The sequence below is a fragment of the Acromyrmex echinatior genome, unplaced genomic scaffold (assembly GCF_024713525.1).
Source record: "Acromyrmex echinatior isolate Ae372 unplaced genomic scaffold, ASM2471352v2 Scaffold20, whole genome shotgun sequence".
Taxonomy (NCBI): Eukaryota; Metazoa; Arthropoda; class Insecta; order Hymenoptera; family Formicidae; genus Acromyrmex; species Acromyrmex echinatior.
Window position 1 is genome coordinate 1108597 of NW_028259054.1, and position 19229 is coordinate 1127825.

The window sequence follows — 19229 nt, forward strand, 5'->3', positions numbered from 1 at the left end:
CTTTACCATATACCGAATTTCGGTGGGTCGAAGACGTTGCGAACTTTGACGTGAGCGCGATCGCTCCGGATTCACCTACCGGTTATATTCTCGAGGTTGATCTCGAATATCCGCAGCATCTACACGACCGACACACTGACCTACCTTTCTGTCCAACGCACGATAAACCGCCTGGCAAGCGCGAAGATAAACTTCTAGCGACGTTGTACGATAAACAGCGTTACATCATCCATTACCGCAACCTGCAGCAATATACTCGTCACGGTCTTCGCGTAACAAAGATCCATCGAGTATTACAATTCGCGCAATTTCCATGGCTTCACGATTATATTAAACTCAATACACAATTTAGAACGTCCGCGAGAAATGATTTCGAAAAAAATTTATATAAACTAATGAACAACGCAGTATTCGGCAAAACTATGGAGAATGTGCGCAACCACGTTGATGTCAAATTAATAACAAAATGGGACGGACGGTACGGCGCGGAGGCAATGATCGCGAAACCGAATTTTCACAGCCGCAGCGTCTTTGCGGAAAATTTGATTGCAGTCGAAATGCGCAAACTCGAGGTAAAATTCAACAAGCCGATTTACGTGGGTATGTGCATACTTGACATATCGAAAGTCTGTTTGTACGAATTTCATCACGAGTACATGTCACCGATGTATCGCGACAAATGCAAGATCATGTATACCGACACGGATAGTCTCATTTACTATATAGAATGTGACAATGTTTACTAGACTATGAAACGTGATATCGCTAGATTCGACACGAGCGATTATCCTGCAGACAACGATATGCCTCTCGCGAACAAAAAAGTACTCGGCCTGATGAAGGATGAAAACAACGGTGTATTAATGACCGAATTTGTTGGACTTAGAGCGAAGATGTACGCGGCGAGAGTGGATGGCAAGAAGGACATTAAAAAGGCGAAAGACGTAAAAAATAATGTCGTAGCGCGAACGATAACGTTCGACGATTACACGCGATGTTTGAACGAAGAAATTGAAATGACTCGCCGTCAATCGTGTATACGATCTATATTACACGAGGTGTACACGATATCCGAATCGAAAATCGCTCTGAGTCCATACGACGACAAACGATACGTCGTACCGGACTCGACGGAGACATTACCATGGGGACATTGGCGGATACCTTTGTAATACAATATATGTATTGTGTATATTATATGTTGCTATTATATATATTACTATTGTACTTTACACTTTTTTTACATTTATACAAGTATTATTTTTTATGTATTGCGATTATTGTACTTTCATATAATACATATCGCATGTTTTTAACATTTATATACGTATTATATATACTGGGTGTCTCAGAGCACCCGTACCACCCTTTTAAAAGGTAGGGATGTGTTTGTACAAAAAAATAGTTCAGACAAAATTTGCAGGATTTCGGGAGATCTATCTGATGGTGACCTTGAATTTGACCTTGAGGTCGACCTTGGGCATAACTCAAGGTCAAAGTACCGTTTTACAAATGTAAACCCTTATTCATGACATCACAAATGAAAATAGCGGAAAATTTTACGTCCGAATACGTTATCAAGCCTAGGTCAAAATTACCCTTAGAGGTCATGTGGAGGTCAAGTTACTTTTAGAGCACCCGTACCAACCTTCTAAAAGATATGGATGTGTTTGTACAAAAAATAGTTCAAACAATACTAGGTATTTATTATAGCTATGATGCATCCATCTACTGGTGAATTTGAATTCTACCTTTAGATTCATTTGTAGTCGTGTACATCGATTTTTAAAGATTCCTAATTATCAAGATCTTGAATAGTCGATGCCGCCTGTGTCAGCGTTACCCAAGATGTACCACGTGGAGGTCACAAGGTCGGACTTACACCTCGTCAGGGTGGTTCCCCTTGCCGTCACCTTTGTTCGTACGCATGTGTTCAGTCTAGATTTTCGAAGTGTCCTCCACGTGCATGTATGCAGGCTGTTATTCTTCGTTGAAAATCATCCATCACCCGACGAATTTCGACAGGATCTAGAGACTGAATGGCTTCTCGAATTCTGTTCTTCATGTCTTTTGAAGTTGTAGGTCGTTCGCGGTATACGAGGTCTTTTATTCTTCCCCACAAATAAAAATCCAAAATTGTAAGATCCGGTGATCGTGGTGGCCAGTTATGTGGACCATATTTACCTATCCATTGGTCGCGAAATATGCGGTTTAGTTGTTGACGAGCAATGACAGACGTGTGGGCTGGACATCCATCCTGTTGAAACCACATATTTAGACGTAGTTGAAGTGGAATATCTTCAAGTAAACGTGGGAGTTCGTTTTCGAGTAAATCGACTACGTTGGTTTTACCACAATTCGACGGGCCGCAAATGATCGCGCGTATAGTACTCGGCAGCATTTCGCCGTGCTTGCGCTTCTCCGCACTGCCTCCCATCATTTGCGATTTCACGTCACAGTTTGTGACATGTATCGTCAGCGGTTGCAGCACGAATTTCATGCTCACACTAAAGATTACGCGCTCTCAAACGATTATTTAAAGGTGCGCGAATCCGCGAATCGCGCAGTAGCAAAATGTATCTCGCGCTGTGTCATCCTTCCGATATTCGAGATTTGAGCGCCGAGCAGTTACAATATATACCGAAGGTCGTACTCTTACGCGTGTACGGTGAATACATCGAACACGTCTGGGACAAGCTTCCGGAACACGTGAAGGCAGATTCGGAGGTTCGAACTTATCGTCGCTGCGACGAACACTACAATCAGCCGTGGCAGCGGACGCATATCGACGGGCCTACACCGAAGATAAAGGATTGTAGCGAATGTCGGCGTCGCGCGGCAGTCTGCTAAATCGAGCGATAAACGCGCTTCCTTTCGAGTTACATATTTCGGGTTATCAGTTTTGCGGTCCGGGCTCTCAACTTACGAAACGATTAACCAGAGGTGACGCGGGCATAAATCCGCTGGACGCGGCGTGCCGAGAACACGACATTACGTATTCTCGAAGCAACGATCTCACCGATAGACACACGGCGGACAAGGTACTCGCCGATAAAGCGCTAGGACGCGTCATCGCGAGAGATTCGGCTCTGAGCGAGAGAGCCGCCGTAGCTGCCGTCTGGGCAGCGATGAAAGCCAAGACCAAGATCGGCATGGGCATGAAACCGAAGAAGAAAACGACGAAAAAAAAGGCGACGAAAAAGCGGACGGCGAAACGAGGCGGTGCGTTACCGTTTCTACCAATGTTGGGTGCACTCGGGTCCTTGATCGGCGGAGCAGCCAGCGTGGCGAAAGCGGTAAACGATAGCAAAACCGCGCGACGTCAGCTCGAAGAGCTGCAACGTCACGATCGCGCGATGGAACAGGGTCGCGGACTGTATCTCGCTCCGTACAAATATGGACGCGGACTGTATCTCGGTCCATACAAACATGGACAGGGCGTAGCTGCAAAGAAAAAAAAAAAAACGTCAAAAAGACGATAAAAATGCCGTCTGGCGCAACTACCAATGTACAATTGAACGAGCTCGCGAGACGTATGCGTGTACCATACTTTAGAGGCGTTTTCATGCGTAACGCGTTACCGACGAGCGGTGTGCGCCGAAACGAAAGCGGTATCGTGAATCTGGACGATGCGACGGGACCTGGTACTCACTGGGTAGCGTACGCGAAGAGGAACAATCGCGTCATGTATTTTGACAGTTTCGGTAATCTTCGACCACCTAAGGAACTGGTGCGATATTTCGAGAACGACGCTATGGCGATAGAGTACAATCGCACGTCTTAGACGTCAGACGTACGATCAGAGTTTCTGCGGACAGATGTGTCTGCGGTTTCTGCAAACGGTAGACGCGCGTGAATTTAAAAAGCTCGACGAGGTGCTGTGAAATCTTAGTATTAGTCGAACGCTTTTTCCATCATGTTGTTGACGCTTACGTTGAGCGGAAAGAGCACCGTCCTCGCGGCGAATTACTTCCCCGTCATAGATTTGAGTGACGGAGATTACGAGCTCGGTTTGGCGATTTTTGAGACTTATCACACGATACCGAACGTGAACGAATCGAACAACAAATTTTATTTCACCAAAGACGACGTGGAAATTACAATTCCCGAGGGTTCGTACGAAGTGCGAGATATAAATGAATTTCTGAAATGCGCGATTTTACGAAAACGTCCGCACCGCGACGCACTTGAAACCGTTGATGTAGTGGGTGATGACAATAACAATAACACTGATGATGATGATAATGATGAGGATGAAGAATACCCGATTACGCTCCGCGCAAACTACATAACGATGAAATGTGAGATTAGATGTGCGTACAGAATAAACTTTGACAAGTCCAACAGCATTGGATCGCTGCTGGGATTTTCGTCGAAGCGTATACTGCAGCCGCGAAGGTGGCACGAATCGGACGTGTCGATCAACATAATGAATGTAAACGTTATCCGCGTAGAGTGCAACGTGACCGCGGGTGCATACAGCAACGGCAAAAGCGTGCACACGATACATGAATTTTCGCCGAGCGTGGCGCCAGGATATAAGATATCGGAGAGGCCGACCCAAATCATTTACCTGCCGATCATCGCACGGAGCATTACAGATCTAACGATACGCATCGTCGATCAAAACGGACGATTGCTCGATTTTCGAGGAGAAGAAATCACCGTTAGATTGCACGTACGACGGCGACAGTAATAACATGAGCGTGAAATGCTCGTGCTGAACGGAACGGAGCGTACGCAGAGAGATAACGTATTCTTTACAAGGTCGGTGACGCCACAGCTCGATAACGCTCGCTCATCCAGCTGCATCAGGAAGAAGAAACTCAACGCGACGAACGTTACATTTTTAAAGTCTTTGGGATTCGCGGTGCGCAACATTTGAGATGACTGATATCTTAAACATTAAAGACGAGCCGATCTTCGATGATCGCATCGTCAAGATTGAGACTCACACGTACAACCAACACCACGTTTGGGTACAGCGACGAAATAAGAATACCCATACAGCAACAGGATCTGTATACACTGCCGTACGAAAGCTTTCTATATGTCGAGGGAAAACTGACGAAGAACAAAGTGGTCCAGGGTGCTCATGTGACATTGGGAAATAATTGCGTCGCGTTCATATTCGATGAGATTCGATATGAACTCAATGGTGTGGAGATTGACCGTAATAGAAATGTGGGTATAACTAGCACGCTCAAAAACTATGTAACAGTGTCATCCGACAGAAGCGTGATTCTACGGAATGCCGGCTGGGATGCGCAGACTACTGCAGCCGGATATTTTAATTTCTGTGTACCGCTCTACGTACTGCTGGGATTTTGCGAAGATTACAAACGCGTGGTGATCAATGCTCGTCACGAGTTGATTTTAATACGAGCGCGCAACGACAACAATTGTCTGACGGGAGATCCGGCGGTAGAGCCAACGCTCGAATTATTCAAAGTACAGTGGCGAATGCCGCACGTGTTATTGAGCGAGATAAATAAGCTGTCGATGCTGCGCGATTTGGAGAGCGGACGATATCTGAGCATGGCTTTTCGTTCGTGGGATCTGTACGAATTTCCGCTCTTGCAGAGCACAACCGAGCATTCGTGGGCCATCAAGACGGCTACTCAGCTTGAGAAGCCGCGCTACGTTATTTTCGCTATGCAAACAGGTCGAAAAAACGTCATATCCGAGGATATAAGTCGATTCGACGACTGCAAATTAACCAATGCGAAACTTTACCTGAATTCGGAATGTTATCCGTACGATGACTTGAATCTGGATTTTGACAAAAACAGATGTGCGATTCTGTACGACTTGTACGCGCGTTTCTGCAAGGACTACTACGGATACGAGTATCTCGAGCCGAATCTCACCTTTACAACTTTTTTACGTAATGGTCCATTCGTGATCATCGATTGCTCTCGACAGAACGAATCAGTCAAAAGTGGCACCGTGGACGTGCGATTAGACTTTGAATGTACCCGCAAATACAACAGCCTATTGTCTCATCATACACGATCGCGTGGTTCAGTATAATCCATTGAACAATGTTGTGCGCAAAATCACCTAAGATGCACCTCTGATATGATATAAGATCTACGCGATACGTCGCAATCGACCACAATCGACCGCAGTCTTCTCGACAACATGCTCGTGCCAACGTTCGTAGATCTGCAAGGATTCATCGTTAACAAGAAATTTATCGTGAAGGAAGTAGCGGTGTTGAAACAGGGGACCGTTCTCACGCATTACATTTTTACGAGCCCCATACCATGGAAATTTTTGACAAGATCCGACAGGTCTTGCGCCTCCTGGTTGATTGCTTATCACCATGGATTGCAGTGGAAGGACGGGACGATCCCGTACAACGAGGCGAAACGTCTAATTACGATGGCTGTATTTGAAGACGATGCTGTCGTGTATGTCAAGGGACGCGAGAAACGAACGTGGCTGCAGAACTTGCTTCTGGACGATGAGCGAGAACGTATGTACATCGAGGTCTTGGACGCAGTTTACGAAGACATGGAATCTTTATCTAATCTAGATGTTACTAATATTATACGATGTGGACAACATGTTAAGAATTGCGCGTTACAAAATGTATTGAAAATATATAACTGGTGGTTGCAAAAGAATTTTTTAAAAATACGTTAACGTATTTATTATGTATTTCTTTTCCCTTCCTTTGTAATGTATAAACGTATGTAAAACGTATGTACGTAGTACGTATGTATGTACATATGTATGTATGTATAAACATATGTATGTATAAACGTATGTATAAACGTATGTATAAATTCGTGACAAAGAAAAATACATAAAAAAGATAAAACTTGATAAAACGTATGTATAAACGTATGTATAAATTCGTGACAAAGAAAAATACATAAAAAGATAAAACTTGATAAAACGTGTCCGATCAGACAGTACATCTGACAGTACATATATGCAATGTATATAGGCAGTATATTAGACTTTTTTTTCATTCAATCGTAAGCTTCAGTTACGAGCGTTAAGACATGGACCGAATAAAGGAATATATACGTCGAAAATCAATCGAGCGAAAGGGGTACTGTCCATTGTCGCCAAGTCCGCCAAGTCCACCGCCTTCGAAGGAAAAAGCGAGATATTGGGAATATCCTGGAGAAAAGGTGTCAAAGTCACCAACGTGCTCATCACCAACGTCATCGATGCCATCGAAATATAAATCATAAAGTATAAGCATTGATAAACTCGCGAACAAAAAATAAAAAATAAAAAGAACGTAGAAAGACTCGATAAAACGTGTTGCAACAGGTTCACAATTCTTAGAAAAAGAGGGGAGAGTTAGTTCGCAATTCTTAGAAAAAGAGGGGAGAGTTATCCCCTCTTCGATTCTAGAAGTTTTATATATATCGCAATTTACGCGGTGCAATTAGTCTTGCGATACTCGCTTGTACGAACGATTGAAAAAAAAAATGTACTACGCTGAAGACAGCAACTCATCGTACGAAACGAAGAAAAACTGCAGTAACATGTAAGTTTTAACATTCTATATGCAAAAGAAACGTTTTTTTTTAACATTATGTATATATATATACAGCATGGAGCATCGTAAGATGCGTTTATTGGGTAGACGTTACGATCTGACGACTACGGGCTATAAATTTTTGGAAATTGGAATCAACGTTGGTCCACCGAGTTACGTGGAGATCGCCCTGGGAGATCATCGCGGACATGAATTGCTGCTGTCTCTCGAAACGTGGAAAGGTTTCTACGAGCAACGATGGAATGTTTACAAGATGCTGCGAAATGAATATAAAGACAATTTTATAAGTGTTGGACCGTTAACCGTCAGCGTTTGCATGCTGAATGATGCTACGCTCGTACGTCTCAATTCTTCGTCCGTACGCATGATGATGACCGAAACGACGCTACGACGTATGTTTGAGTTTTACGAATGTATCGATGTAACGTTCGAACGATTAACACGACTCGTCGATACAGTTGATGTCAAGTACGCGATTCTCCAACATCGCGTCCAAAAACGCTATACGCGATAGTGATATTTTTAACAAACATCAGCTCGTCGATTGCGAGCTATTGGCTTTAGTTTTTAATTCGTAAAAAAAAGAAATGATGTAATAATATGTGAATAAAAAATTTTTTTGTTCATATCATTATATATATGTACTTTCTTTACTTCCCATCCATCTATCCATCCATTCATCCTATATCTCGACGCGCTAACTTTTCGTGACGGCATTTATGATCTAAAGTGTTTTATATACAACTGCCTCCCTATAGATCCTAGGCAGGCTCGCTTCTCAATGGCGAAGATCGATTCTCAACGTCAGTCTTTGTTCTGCTTTCTCCGCGCGCAAGACGTGTTAAGACGTGAGTGATATTTTTTTCCTCCCAATGTGCAACAATATTCTACTATTTTAGTGTTAATGATAGAATATTGTTGCACATTTTCTGTGATTAAGTGAAATGATAATTTTTTATTGTGCAGTTATAACATGCAAAAACAACAAAAAGTTGAGGAAACTGCCGCCTCCTCCTCCTCTTTCTTAAAGGATATTGAGAATAATATCATTGATCTCACTAAATTAAATATAGATCAATTAGGAGTGTTCAATCGCCTCATTGCCAAGGTGGATGATCACAGGCATGTGTGCATCAATAGAGTTGCATTCAAACACCTCATCGACAATCTCGGTAAGGCTGTGAAGGAAGAGGAAATGAAAGAGAAAGTAGAAGAAGAAACTAAAGAGGAAGTGGAAGAAGAAACTAAAGAGGAGAGCGTTTCCTCCTCCTCCTCCTCCTCCTCCTCCTCCTCCTCTTTCTTAGAGGAGAGTCAAAGTGATATCATAGATCTCACTCAACTACACGTACATCAATTAGAACTGTTCCATCGGATCATTGAAATTGCTGATGAGGTGGACGATCTCAGGCATGTGCGCGTTAATAAAATTGCGCTCAAATACCTCTTCGACAATCTCGATGAGGTTGTGGAAGAAGAAGAGGAAGTGAAAGAAGGGGAAGTGGAAGAAGAGGAAGTGGAAGAGAAAGAAGGAGAAACTGAAGAAGAGAGCGTCTCCTCCTATTTCTTAGAGGAGATTCATAATAATATTATAATTGATCTCACTCGAATACGCGTAGATGAATTAGGACTGTTCTATCGCCTTATCGAGGCTGCTGATGAGGCGGACGATCTCAAGCGAGTAAGCATTAATAGAATTGTGTTCAATTGTCTCATCTACAATTTCGATGAGGGTTTGGACGAAGAGGAAGAGGAATAAGAATTCAGTGGAAGATGAGGAGGAGGAGGAAGAGGAGGAGGAATAAGAGGAGGAATAAGAGGAGGAAGAAGAGAAGGATGAGAAGACGAAGAGGAAGGATGGAGGAAGAAGAAGAGGAAGAGGAAGAGGACTAAGAATTCAGCGGAGGATGAGGAGGAGGACGGAGAGGGAGAGGGTGTGGAGAAGGTAAGAATTTTTTTATTATATAAGTTTTTTTTTATTATATAGGTTTTTTTTCTTCCTTTTTTTTCTTTAATATTTCTTGTTCGCGTTATAATATTGCTACGCATTTAGGGATGGACTCCGCAGTGACTGCCTGAAACACATTTTTTTTTTTTTTGTATAGACGCAGGGTCTGCGGAGGCTGCGGTCCCAATAGTACATGATACCACATGACAGCACTTTAGGATGGATGCGGGGGGTCTGCGGCAGCGGTGGTCCCAAGTACATGACCATACCACACCACACCGAAGATCGATTTTCAGCGTCAGTCTTTTGCTGAATTTGCATGCGAGTGAAAGTTTTGGTAAAAAGTTAACGTGAAAGTTTTGGTGAAAAGTTAACGTGATAATATATAACGTGAGTGATTTTTTTTTTCCCCCCAAAGTGTAAAAGTATTCTACTATTTACGCTAAATAGTAGAATATGTTTATTTATTAAGTGATAATATTGTGAATTTTTTAAAAAATTTTGTCGATTTTTTTAGATTATTTTTTCAACGATGAGCAACTTACGAGATCTAATTCGAATTAGATACGAGTATCCCATGGAAGGGATAAGTTGTTTTTTTTATCAAACATTTTTTTAGTGATTTTTTGCGCTTCATTTTTTAATGATTTTGCATCTTTTTTTACTTTTCAGTACCTTATAGTCGACAACGAGCCGCAAGTCCGGCTACAATTACGGGACGAGGTGGGGGTGCAAATTATCCCCTCAGTAAGTATAACAAATAGATTTATTTTCTATTTTTTCTTTTTTCCTTTTAAATTCATTTTGTTCATTTTTTTTTCAGCCTGTATCTCCATATTTTGTTCAAATCAGAGGCTTTATTAATATAGCCACTTGGCGAATGAAAAGAAATGAAAGAGAGTGCGACCGGGAGAATCAAATAGACATGTGGGAAGAAAGGGATTTCTTCCTAGCAGAGTTATTTGGTCTCCGATCGTACGAGCCTGATCCGGAGCCGGAAGACTGGAATTGTAAGTATCATAAATTTATATATGTGAATTTCTCTTCTTATATGTTACATGCTAATGTAACGCTTTTGTTTTACAGAAAAACGATGGCTATCATTTTTTTTTAATTTGGGGACGCGGCGGTGGTGGTGGCACTGGTGCCTGTGGCGGGGGTGGCGGCAGTGGTGGCAGCGTCTGCGATGATGGGTGGCGGCGGTCCCAATAATACGTGACACCACACATGGCGACACATCAGTAAACATCGATAGCACCGGGACGTAAACATCGATAGCGCTGGGACTTCCAGCGCCTCCCCTCCCTTCCCCGCGCCTACCAGTACTCCTCGCGCCCCGCGCTCCCCTCAGAGGACCTGAGTTAGAACCCGCCTATTATTCCTACTTTTATGGCATTTTTAAATAAAAACTTTTTTTATTCAATTGGATTGAAAAATTGCATTTCATATTCAGAATATTGAATTGAACAGTATTCACATTGCACAGAAATTGCTGACATTATTTTTTAACTGAATTAAAAAAACTGTACTTTCTATTCACAATTCTGAATTGAGTAATATTCACGATGCACAGAAAATGCTAATATTATTTTTGGATTGAAAAATATAGATATGCTCTATGCAATTCGTATAAATGAATAAAAATGCATTCAGGATTGAAAAAGATTTATTTTAACATTCATGAATCCGTATTTCTGAACATTTGAATCCATTTGAATCCATTTCAATCCATTCTCAATCCATTTCAATCCATTTGCTGGGAGATTATAAGAGATGCGCAAATTATTAGATTATAAGGGATTCGCTTGTTAATTGGTTGATCACCAATCAAAACCGGGCCCGCAGTTGATCGATTATCAATATAAAGCAGCTATAGTAAAGATTCTATGTAAGATTCTAGATATAAGATTGAAGGTACTACAATATTACATTAAGAAACATTCTTATTTTCCAACATTATAAACAAAATAAGTTAAATAAGAAACTACAAAAGTTGCGAAATATCAATTGAGAAATACATGTTGGAAAATAAGAATGTTTCTTAATGTAGTATTGTAGTACTTTCAACCTAATCTCTAGAATCTTACACAAAATCTTTAGTGCAGCTGCTTTGTATTGATAATCGATCAGCTGCGGGCCCGATATTCCCAGTCTTGACCGTTCAGCCAATCAATAAGCGAATTCCATTTGCGCATTTCTTATAATATTAGGACTCTACTCTCCCTACCTCAAAGAGTTCGGAAATACTGCGCTTTTCAATTTTTGCACAACCTCTATATTTGCGAAATTAGCCAATTTACAAGACCGAAAAGCGACCAACGGCATTCGAAAGACAATAGTTCGTAACCGTTTGTATCTCCTTTGTTTTTGTTTGTACATACCTCAAAGGATTCAAACATATAGCGTTTTTCAAAACTTCGGAATGCGCCAAGAGAATAAGTCATTCATTTTAAAAGATATCGAAAAGATTTGGCATGACCGACGACATTTGAAAGAGAATTGTTTGCACTCGTTTGTATCTCTTTCATTTTTGTTTGTACCTCAAAAATGACCGACTTACCCTCTTGCCGAAATTTTGAAAAATGCTGTATCTTCGAATTCTTTGAGGTACAAACGAAAATAAAAGAGGTACAAACGGGTACAAACAATTCTCTTTTGAATGATATAAACGAAATTAAAAAACCTTAAATTTGCGCGTTGGTCATTTTTTATAAATCACTTATTTTTTAACTGTTTGAGGTACAAACGAAATAATGATCAGTACAGAGAGAAACAGGTACAGAGTATTCATTTTTATTTTTAATAAAGTTGGGCACTAGGTTTACATTAGTGTTAGTTGTAGAGCCGTATGTCAAATGATATTGTATTATCTGTATATGTATAAATAAACTGCAGACATACAGACTTATACTTGTATGTCCGCGTATCGTTATTATTATGTATAATAATCGATGGAAAAATTTATATTAATGAAAAAGATTACCTACGATAAAAATCGCAATTTCTGTCATATCTTGCGACGACTATCACCGACGGAAAAGAGAAAATTCTTTACGAAATTAATCATGGTGGAAGAAATTCCATGAAATTAATAACAAGAAATAATGATCGAATTCGTTATCTCGGATATAATTAAATATCAGCTTACGTATAATTCTTATATTGTCTTCAATTTTGCGATATGCATAATGTCTATTATATTATATTTTGACTTGTCTTTAATGTATACAGTGTCTGAAAATAATCGCCAAATATTTTATGGGCAGGTAGAGAGAACTAAACTGAGTCGAAAAGTCCATTTTGCAATTTTCGCAATAGTTAACAAGATATTAATTACTAAAAATTAACAAATATTGGTCTTGAATAATTTTGTACTCAAATACTATCAACTTCACAGAAATCTGCAAGAGACAAAAATCATTTATTTTCTTCTTATAAAGTTCCGAGAATTTTTTAAGAATTTTTTCAGAATTTTCTAATACCGTATTTTCTCAGGTTGGTAAAAATGAGAAAATGCAGTATTAAAAAGTTGATAAAAAATTCTGAAAAAATTCTTAGAACTTTATGAGAAGAAAATAAATGATTTTTGTCTCTCGCAGCTTTTCTATAAAGTTGATAGTATTTGAGTAAAAAATTATTCAAGACCAATATTTGTCAATTTTTAGTAATTAATATCTTGTTAACTATTGCGAAAACTGCAAAAAATGGTAGAGGACTTTTCGACTCAGTTTAGTCCTCTACCTGCCCATGAAATATTTGGCGATTATTTCCAGACACCCTGTATACTATTTTAATAGATATCTTTAAAGAAATGTCTTAAAAAATATTTTTTAAAAGAGATCATTTTGATATCTTTAATATATCTATTACAAATATTTTAAAGATATTTTTTAAAATTTCTTTAAGATGTCTATAGATATCTTTTAGAAATTCTACAAAGATATCTTTAACAAAATTTTTATGGATATCTTTTAGATAATTTCTAGATATCTTCTAGGAATATCTTGAAAATATTTTTAAAAAGATATCGTTTAGATATTTCAAGATCTCGATATTTTCTAGGCAGTTCTATCAATAGAGATTTTATCAATAATTTTAAAATTTAATTTTTGTATATTATATTTTTGTATTTTAGGGAGTACCTATTGTTACATTTGCACTTGGTACATGGCAAATTAAGAGATGGAGATGGAAGCTGGATCTAATAGAAAAGCTAAAGCAACGTACTTCAGCAGAGCCAATCGATTTGCCATCAGAGTAAGATTATGATATTAGAAATTTTAAAAGAAAAAATAAATTTGTATAAAATAGTGCTTATAATATAATATTCTAAATTAGAATATTATATTGTAAGCACTATATTTTATACAAATTTATTCTAATTTAGAATATTATATTAGGTGTTGGAATTAATTCGTAGCGTTTTTTAATGAAAGAATGTTATTTATTTCACATGAGCATTAAAAAATACATTAATGAAAGTACTTCCCATCACTTGTAAAACGCTACGAATTAATTCCAACACCTAATATTATAAGCACTATTTATTGTAAACGTTTTGATGTTTTAACGAAAATCATTTCTTTTTAGCATAAACGAATTAAAAGATAAAGAATATTATCGTATGAAAGTGAAGGGCAAATTTTTATATGAAAAAGAATTTTTGATAGGACCTAGAAGCCTAATTATTAATGGGGAAAGTGTTAGCGAAAAAGGTGGTGGAATATTTTCTCGCAAAACAAGTTCGGGATATTATGTGATTACGCCTTTCAAACTGGAGGATCGGGAGTAATTATGCTTTCATTAATTGTTGATTAAAAAAAAATTATGGACATACTAAAATTCAATACTTTTACATTTTCTAATTCAGTATAAAATGAATTTGATATTATTTCTTGAGTTTAGCTTGATTATTATGGTAAATCGTGGATGGATTCCTAAATGTGATCGCTCAATATATAAAATGGGAAATAAGATTATAGACCCCGTAGAAGTTATTGGTATTATTAGAACAACTGAAAAGCGACCTCCATTTATACTCAATAATGCACCTGCGAAAGGTGTATGGCATTACAGGTAAAGGCACATAGTTTACTTATTCTATTAATCATTTCTATAGTAATCAAATTTAAAAAAATATTTAATATTGTCAAAAACGATGTTTTCTATCACATAAAAATTTAAACAAGTATGTTCTAGAGATTTAAATGCAATGGCAAAGATAGCAGAAGCAGAACCTGTATACATAGAATTATTGGCCGAGTATAATATACCTCAAGGTCCAATTGGAGGCCAAACGAAAGTAACTTTAAGGAACGAACATTTGAGTTATATGATCACTTGGTATTCATTATCTGCCTGCACGAGCTACATGTGGTTCCGACAGTTTATACAGAAATTACCTCTTATTTAAATGCATTTAAATATTTATATATCTGCTATACATAAAAAAATATAAAAATGTAATTATGTGTATATAATAATTATTATATATAGTTATGCAATTGTATATTTGTCATAATAATTTTTAATTACGATTATACATTATACATTTCTAATTAGTTTTCCAATTCTAATTACGTATTTCATTGTTTTCGCATCTTTATGAAAAATCAAAACGTAATTATTGATTTGTGCGAAATGAATGGATACAAAACTGGAAAGAAAAACGTAATTTTTTGAATTCTTTATTTCGTAAACATAATAACTGTGTGGTGAATGTATTCCATCTCTAGAACAGAAATATTATCTAATTGTTCCCCCAGAAAAAAGGCCTCCCTGCCTTTAGCTATCATAATAATAACAATGATAACTATAACAGCAATCGCTACAAGCTTTCACTAACAAAATCTTTAACAATGGTCATGGTATACAACACAGGTGCCCAATTAGTTAGACCGAAGGGCCACATTTCAAATTTTGACTATTGCCCGCGGGTTTTTTCGCCGCGCGCGCTTTACTTACATGGAATTTTTTTTGGAATACGATTATATTTTGGAATATTTGCGGATGCGGGTCGGACATTAGGCACCCATGGTGTACAATATACTTCCATAAAGTCAGCATAAAAAATATTTTTATACAAGTATGCAATATATAAATACATCGATTTATATAATTATACTATCATATAATATAATAATGACAAATAACACTGACAATAATATAATAATAATATACAAAAACAGATCGAACAGGAAACTAGCAAGACAGTCAGGGCATAATAAAGAATGTAAAATAAAATAAATATTTCATTAAGCTCGTTTGTGCTTATAATTCGCATCTTTTTTATAAATTTTTAAAAATTTGTGAGAATTGAAATATTTTGTTTAGTTAATCTTTTAATTAAATTAGATATTTATAATTATTTTCAGATTTAAAACTATTCCATAAAATTCGTGTTCCTTAAAGTATTTACAACAAGATTGTTAATTGATTGTTTCGCTGATCCTTCATCGATATTTCGTTAAAAAGTCATTGTCATAAAATTGACGAAGTTTCATTAAGATTAACATTTTTGTTTTGTTGGTGTTCATTATGTCGTTATTATTTTGCAAAGCGAGATATACATCATACACCTTTCGCAGATGTATTATCGAGCGTACATTTTATTGTCGATGTGATGTTCTTAAATTATTTCAAACACATTGATAACAGTATCGCTTTCTTACCTATAGGATCCGTTCTTGAAAGTTGGCATAAAAACATTTTTCTATTTTATTTGTACACGAAATGTTTCGGGAGAATAGGTACATGAGAATAGGTACAAAGAATTCTAATTTTGAAAGCATTCGGAATTAGCTTTTACTAAGAAATGAAAAGACGAGAATGGATTGCTCAACTTCGTAGATATTAACAATTGATATGATGTGCGATTATAATCCTCTAAAAATTTGATTATCGAAGTTAATCACATTTCCGAATTTTTGCTTTGGCAACACTCAATGTATCTTTCTTCAGAAACATCGCGTATACATTTTTCGACTCCGAAAATAAATCTACTCTTGCCTTAAACTACGAAATATGAAATAGTAGATTTTCTTAGACGTATTAATTGTGTTAACTTTCTATATATTAGATATTTGCTAGATATACTGTTCATGTGACGTCTTCGCAACGACTTCGCAAGAACATTGAAGGCAAGTCGCATATCGATTCTCTCGATCGTACCTTTATTGATCCCTCGTATATTCCTAAGGATATGTCCTTATATGCTATTATCGTATTGTACTACATTTTATTCATAGTGATTTTCAATTATACATTTATAGTCGTAAAAATCACAACGACCATTAGGGCCATGGCACACAAAAATTTAAAGCAGTAAGATGTAAGCAGTAAGGAAATCAACATGTTGGATTAATTACTGCTTACGAATTCTTCTATGATTGGTCTATCGCTTAGGTTTTACTGCTTGAGTTTTTTTGTGTGCCTTGGCCCTAACTCTCAGGCAAATCCTTTGGAGATGCTCGCATAGACAATCGCATATTTTATCTAATTGGATAACGAAGAACGTACATTGAATGAAAAAATCATTCTTAATCTGAAAATATCAATATTTTTATCCAATTAAATGGAACACGCTATACACACTTAGCTAATTAGCTCTCTAATAAAAACGTGTGCATTTCGGAAGAATTCACAAACAAAAAATTTACTAAATTTTAACAAATATGTTTCAATAGTACAAATGAAATATTAATTAAATGTAAATATATTTATTCGAAGTTTAGGTATAATTTTTTTATTTTGAGTAAATATTTATTTACTGTAAGTAAATATTTCGTTAGTACTATTGAAACAAATATTTATTAAAATTTAGCATTTTTTCCAATGTATTCATTTTGATGAATGTGCTTATTCAGCATCCTTCACACACATACACTTCAATTACCCGTCAGATTTTGTTGCAGGCTAAATTTCATATGCATCCATTTAGATGCGTACAAAATTTCCGTTCCTTGATACATTATATTTATTATATCGAACGCGACTTTACGTATAATATCTACTGTGAAACTCAGAATCAGATAATAGATTGAATAACTTAATGTTGAAAAGAGCTAAAAACGAATTTGCTTCGAAGTTCGGAGTAATCTTTACGCAAATGAAGCATATAATTTGAAAACAATGAATACGATTCTTTCATATCAGATATGAATAAATGAAACTCAGAATCAATTCAGTGACTACTCTTTTAGAGCCGTATTAGTAGTCAAAACTTAAATCGAAAATATGATTTACGCAAAGATTTATGTTATTTTTTTCGAATTTGTCTTATTTCTAATTTTGTAACAAAGATATATTTGGAACCGATGTAATTTCCTTAGAAATAAAAATATATTTTTAACATTCATAGCGCGAGGATATCAAATATAACATATTTTTAATACATATTTAATATTATTAAATAACATATTTTAAATAAAATACATATTTTTTAAACATGTCACTTTGAAAGTAAAATAACAATTTGAATGTTGAAAATTACATTTTTAGAAGAGAGAAAAGGTTTTTTTTCTCGATTAACTGTATCAATCTTGTAATTACTGTACATTTTTTAATAAAAATAATGTTTAAAGAATATAATTTCAATTAAATCATCGGTGCTTGATGTAAAGAATAATATAAGAATATAATTCAGTTATGACAAAAGTATTTATTATAAAAATTTTGATTTTTTTGCTATTTTATATTGCTTTATAAAAAAACAAGTACTTGTGAAATGTTTTGAAATATTTTATTTACAACTTTTCATTAAACAATTTTGTTTGCCTTTCCATGATAATACACTGCACGTTTAAACAGATAAATAACAACGGCTTGCTTTGTATTTTTTCTTCTAAACGTTATTTGATTAATGCACAGTAATTATAATATATTGCGCTGCAATATATGAAATTATATGTAAAAATATAATACAAATGCTTAATCCATAAAATATTTAACATTTATACTCATAAAATATTTAATATTTATACCCAGTCGGGTAAGTTAACTTTTTTAAAATTAAGTTACGTTAAAGTTAACCTTAAAAATTTAATTTAGAGAGTTAAGATACAAATTAATCCATAATAAAATTAATTGAATTAGAAATTAAGAGAGAGTTAATAAAAAAAAGTAATTGAAAAGTTAAAAGTTGAATTTGATTCGAACGAACAACTAAAAACAGAGAAAAAGAAAAAATTTTATCGTTTTACATAATTTTTTGGATAAAATCGCTGGTTTTTTTGTTAACAACGATTATACAATATAAATACCCCAGAATAAAAGATAACGAAAAAAGATCTTTTTTTAAGTTGTTTTTCCGACAAAGCGGAAAGATATCTAAAAAATAGGTTAAAAATAAAAATAAGGATATCTAGAAAAGATATTCTTTTTAGATAGTCTTTTCAGCAAGAAAAGATGTCTTATAGACATCTCTCTTGAACCAACTTTCGTACTTCAAAGATATATTTTCCCATTAAATTTATTTATTAAAAGAATAAAATATTTATATGAATTATATATATATATATATATATATATATATATATATATATACACAGATAAAAGGAATAATCTCAGGCACCGTAATTGGTTAACTACTGGAACATAAAAAAATTTAATTCGTGTTCTGAATGAACACTAATAAATTTTTTTGTGTAATCGAGAATCCTCAAAGGGGATCGTCCGGGAGATGATGACACAAAATGATGTCCATTTGTTATCACTTGAAACGTAAATATGGCAGACCTCTCGCGGTTTTAAAATTGATGA

General features: G+C 36.2%; 4 protein-coding genes, 2 long non-coding RNA genes and 1 pseudogene across 9 annotated transcripts in view; all 7 read left to right on the forward strand.

Annotated features, from left to right (window-relative positions):
* The window catches only part of Surf1 (surfeit locus protein 1), an 85729-nt gene extending 70683 nt beyond the window's left edge, over positions 1–15046 (forward strand). The window contains exons 2-5 of one of the 3 annotated variants that reach the window (XM_087416343.1): positions 13610–13727; positions 14061–14258; positions 14376–14546; positions 14660–14772. In XM_087416343.1, coding sequence (XP_087272469.1) covers positions 13610–13727; positions 14061–14258; positions 14376–14546; positions 14660–14669 — 497 coding nt within the window. In that variant the 3' untranslated portion in view covers positions 14670–14772. Of the gene's footprint in view, positions 1–13605; positions 13728–14060; positions 14259–14375; positions 14547–14659 lie in introns of all 3 variants that reach the window. The other 2 variants (XM_087416341.1, XM_087416342.1) reach the window with 2 other exon arrangements.
* LOC147906590 (uncharacterized) lies at positions 4927–6195 on the forward strand. The gene is given in 2 exon segments (XM_087416336.1): positions 4927–5975; positions 5977–6195. Coding segments are annotated over 2 exon segments (1140 nt in total). The 3' UTR covers positions 6068–6195.
* Positions 6145–7544, forward strand: LOC147906591 (uncharacterized). Its single transcript, XM_087416347.1, has one exon. The coding sequence runs from the start codon at positions 6145–6147 to the stop codon at positions 6649–6651; it is 507 nt and encodes a 168-aa protein (XP_087272473.1). The 3' UTR covers positions 6652–7544.
* On the forward strand, positions 7420–8113 carry LOC147906592 (uncharacterized; annotated as a pseudogene). The gene is made up of 2 exons (XR_015548352.1): positions 7420–7513; positions 7580–8113. The product of XR_015548352.1 is annotated as an uncharacterized LOC147906592 (transcript).
* Positions 8275–9380, forward strand: LOC147906593 (uncharacterized). The gene is made up of 2 exons (XM_087416344.1): positions 8275–8373; positions 8492–9380. Exon 2 carries the CDS (start codon positions 8499–8501, stop codon positions 9279–9281), a length of 783 nt encoding a protein of 260 aa, XP_087272470.1. The 5' UTR covers positions 8275–8373; positions 8492–8498; the 3' UTR covers positions 9282–9380.
* On the forward strand, positions 10259–11226 carry LOC147906594 (uncharacterized). The gene is made up of 2 exons (XR_015548355.1): positions 10259–10480; positions 10557–11226. It is a non-coding gene; the product is annotated as an uncharacterized LOC147906594 (long non-coding RNA).
* A 658-nt stretch (positions 15047–15704) lies between the features above and the next one.
* Positions 15705–18184, forward strand: LOC147906595 (uncharacterized). The gene is made up of 2 exons (XR_015548354.1): positions 15705–16773; positions 16921–18184. It is a non-coding gene; the product is annotated as an uncharacterized LOC147906595 (long non-coding RNA).
* Positions 18185–19229: the final 1045 nt, after the last annotated feature.

What these genes read in the sequence shown, in the direction of transcription:
- LOC147906593 (XM_087416344.1), top strand. Translation starts at nt 8,499, where the DNA reads ATGCAAAAACAACAAAAAGTTGAGGAAACTGCCGCCTCCTCCTCCTCT.
- LOC147906591 (XM_087416347.1), top strand. Translation starts at nt 6,145, where the DNA reads ATGCTCGTGCCAACGTTCGTAGATCTGCAAGGATTCATCGTTAACAAG.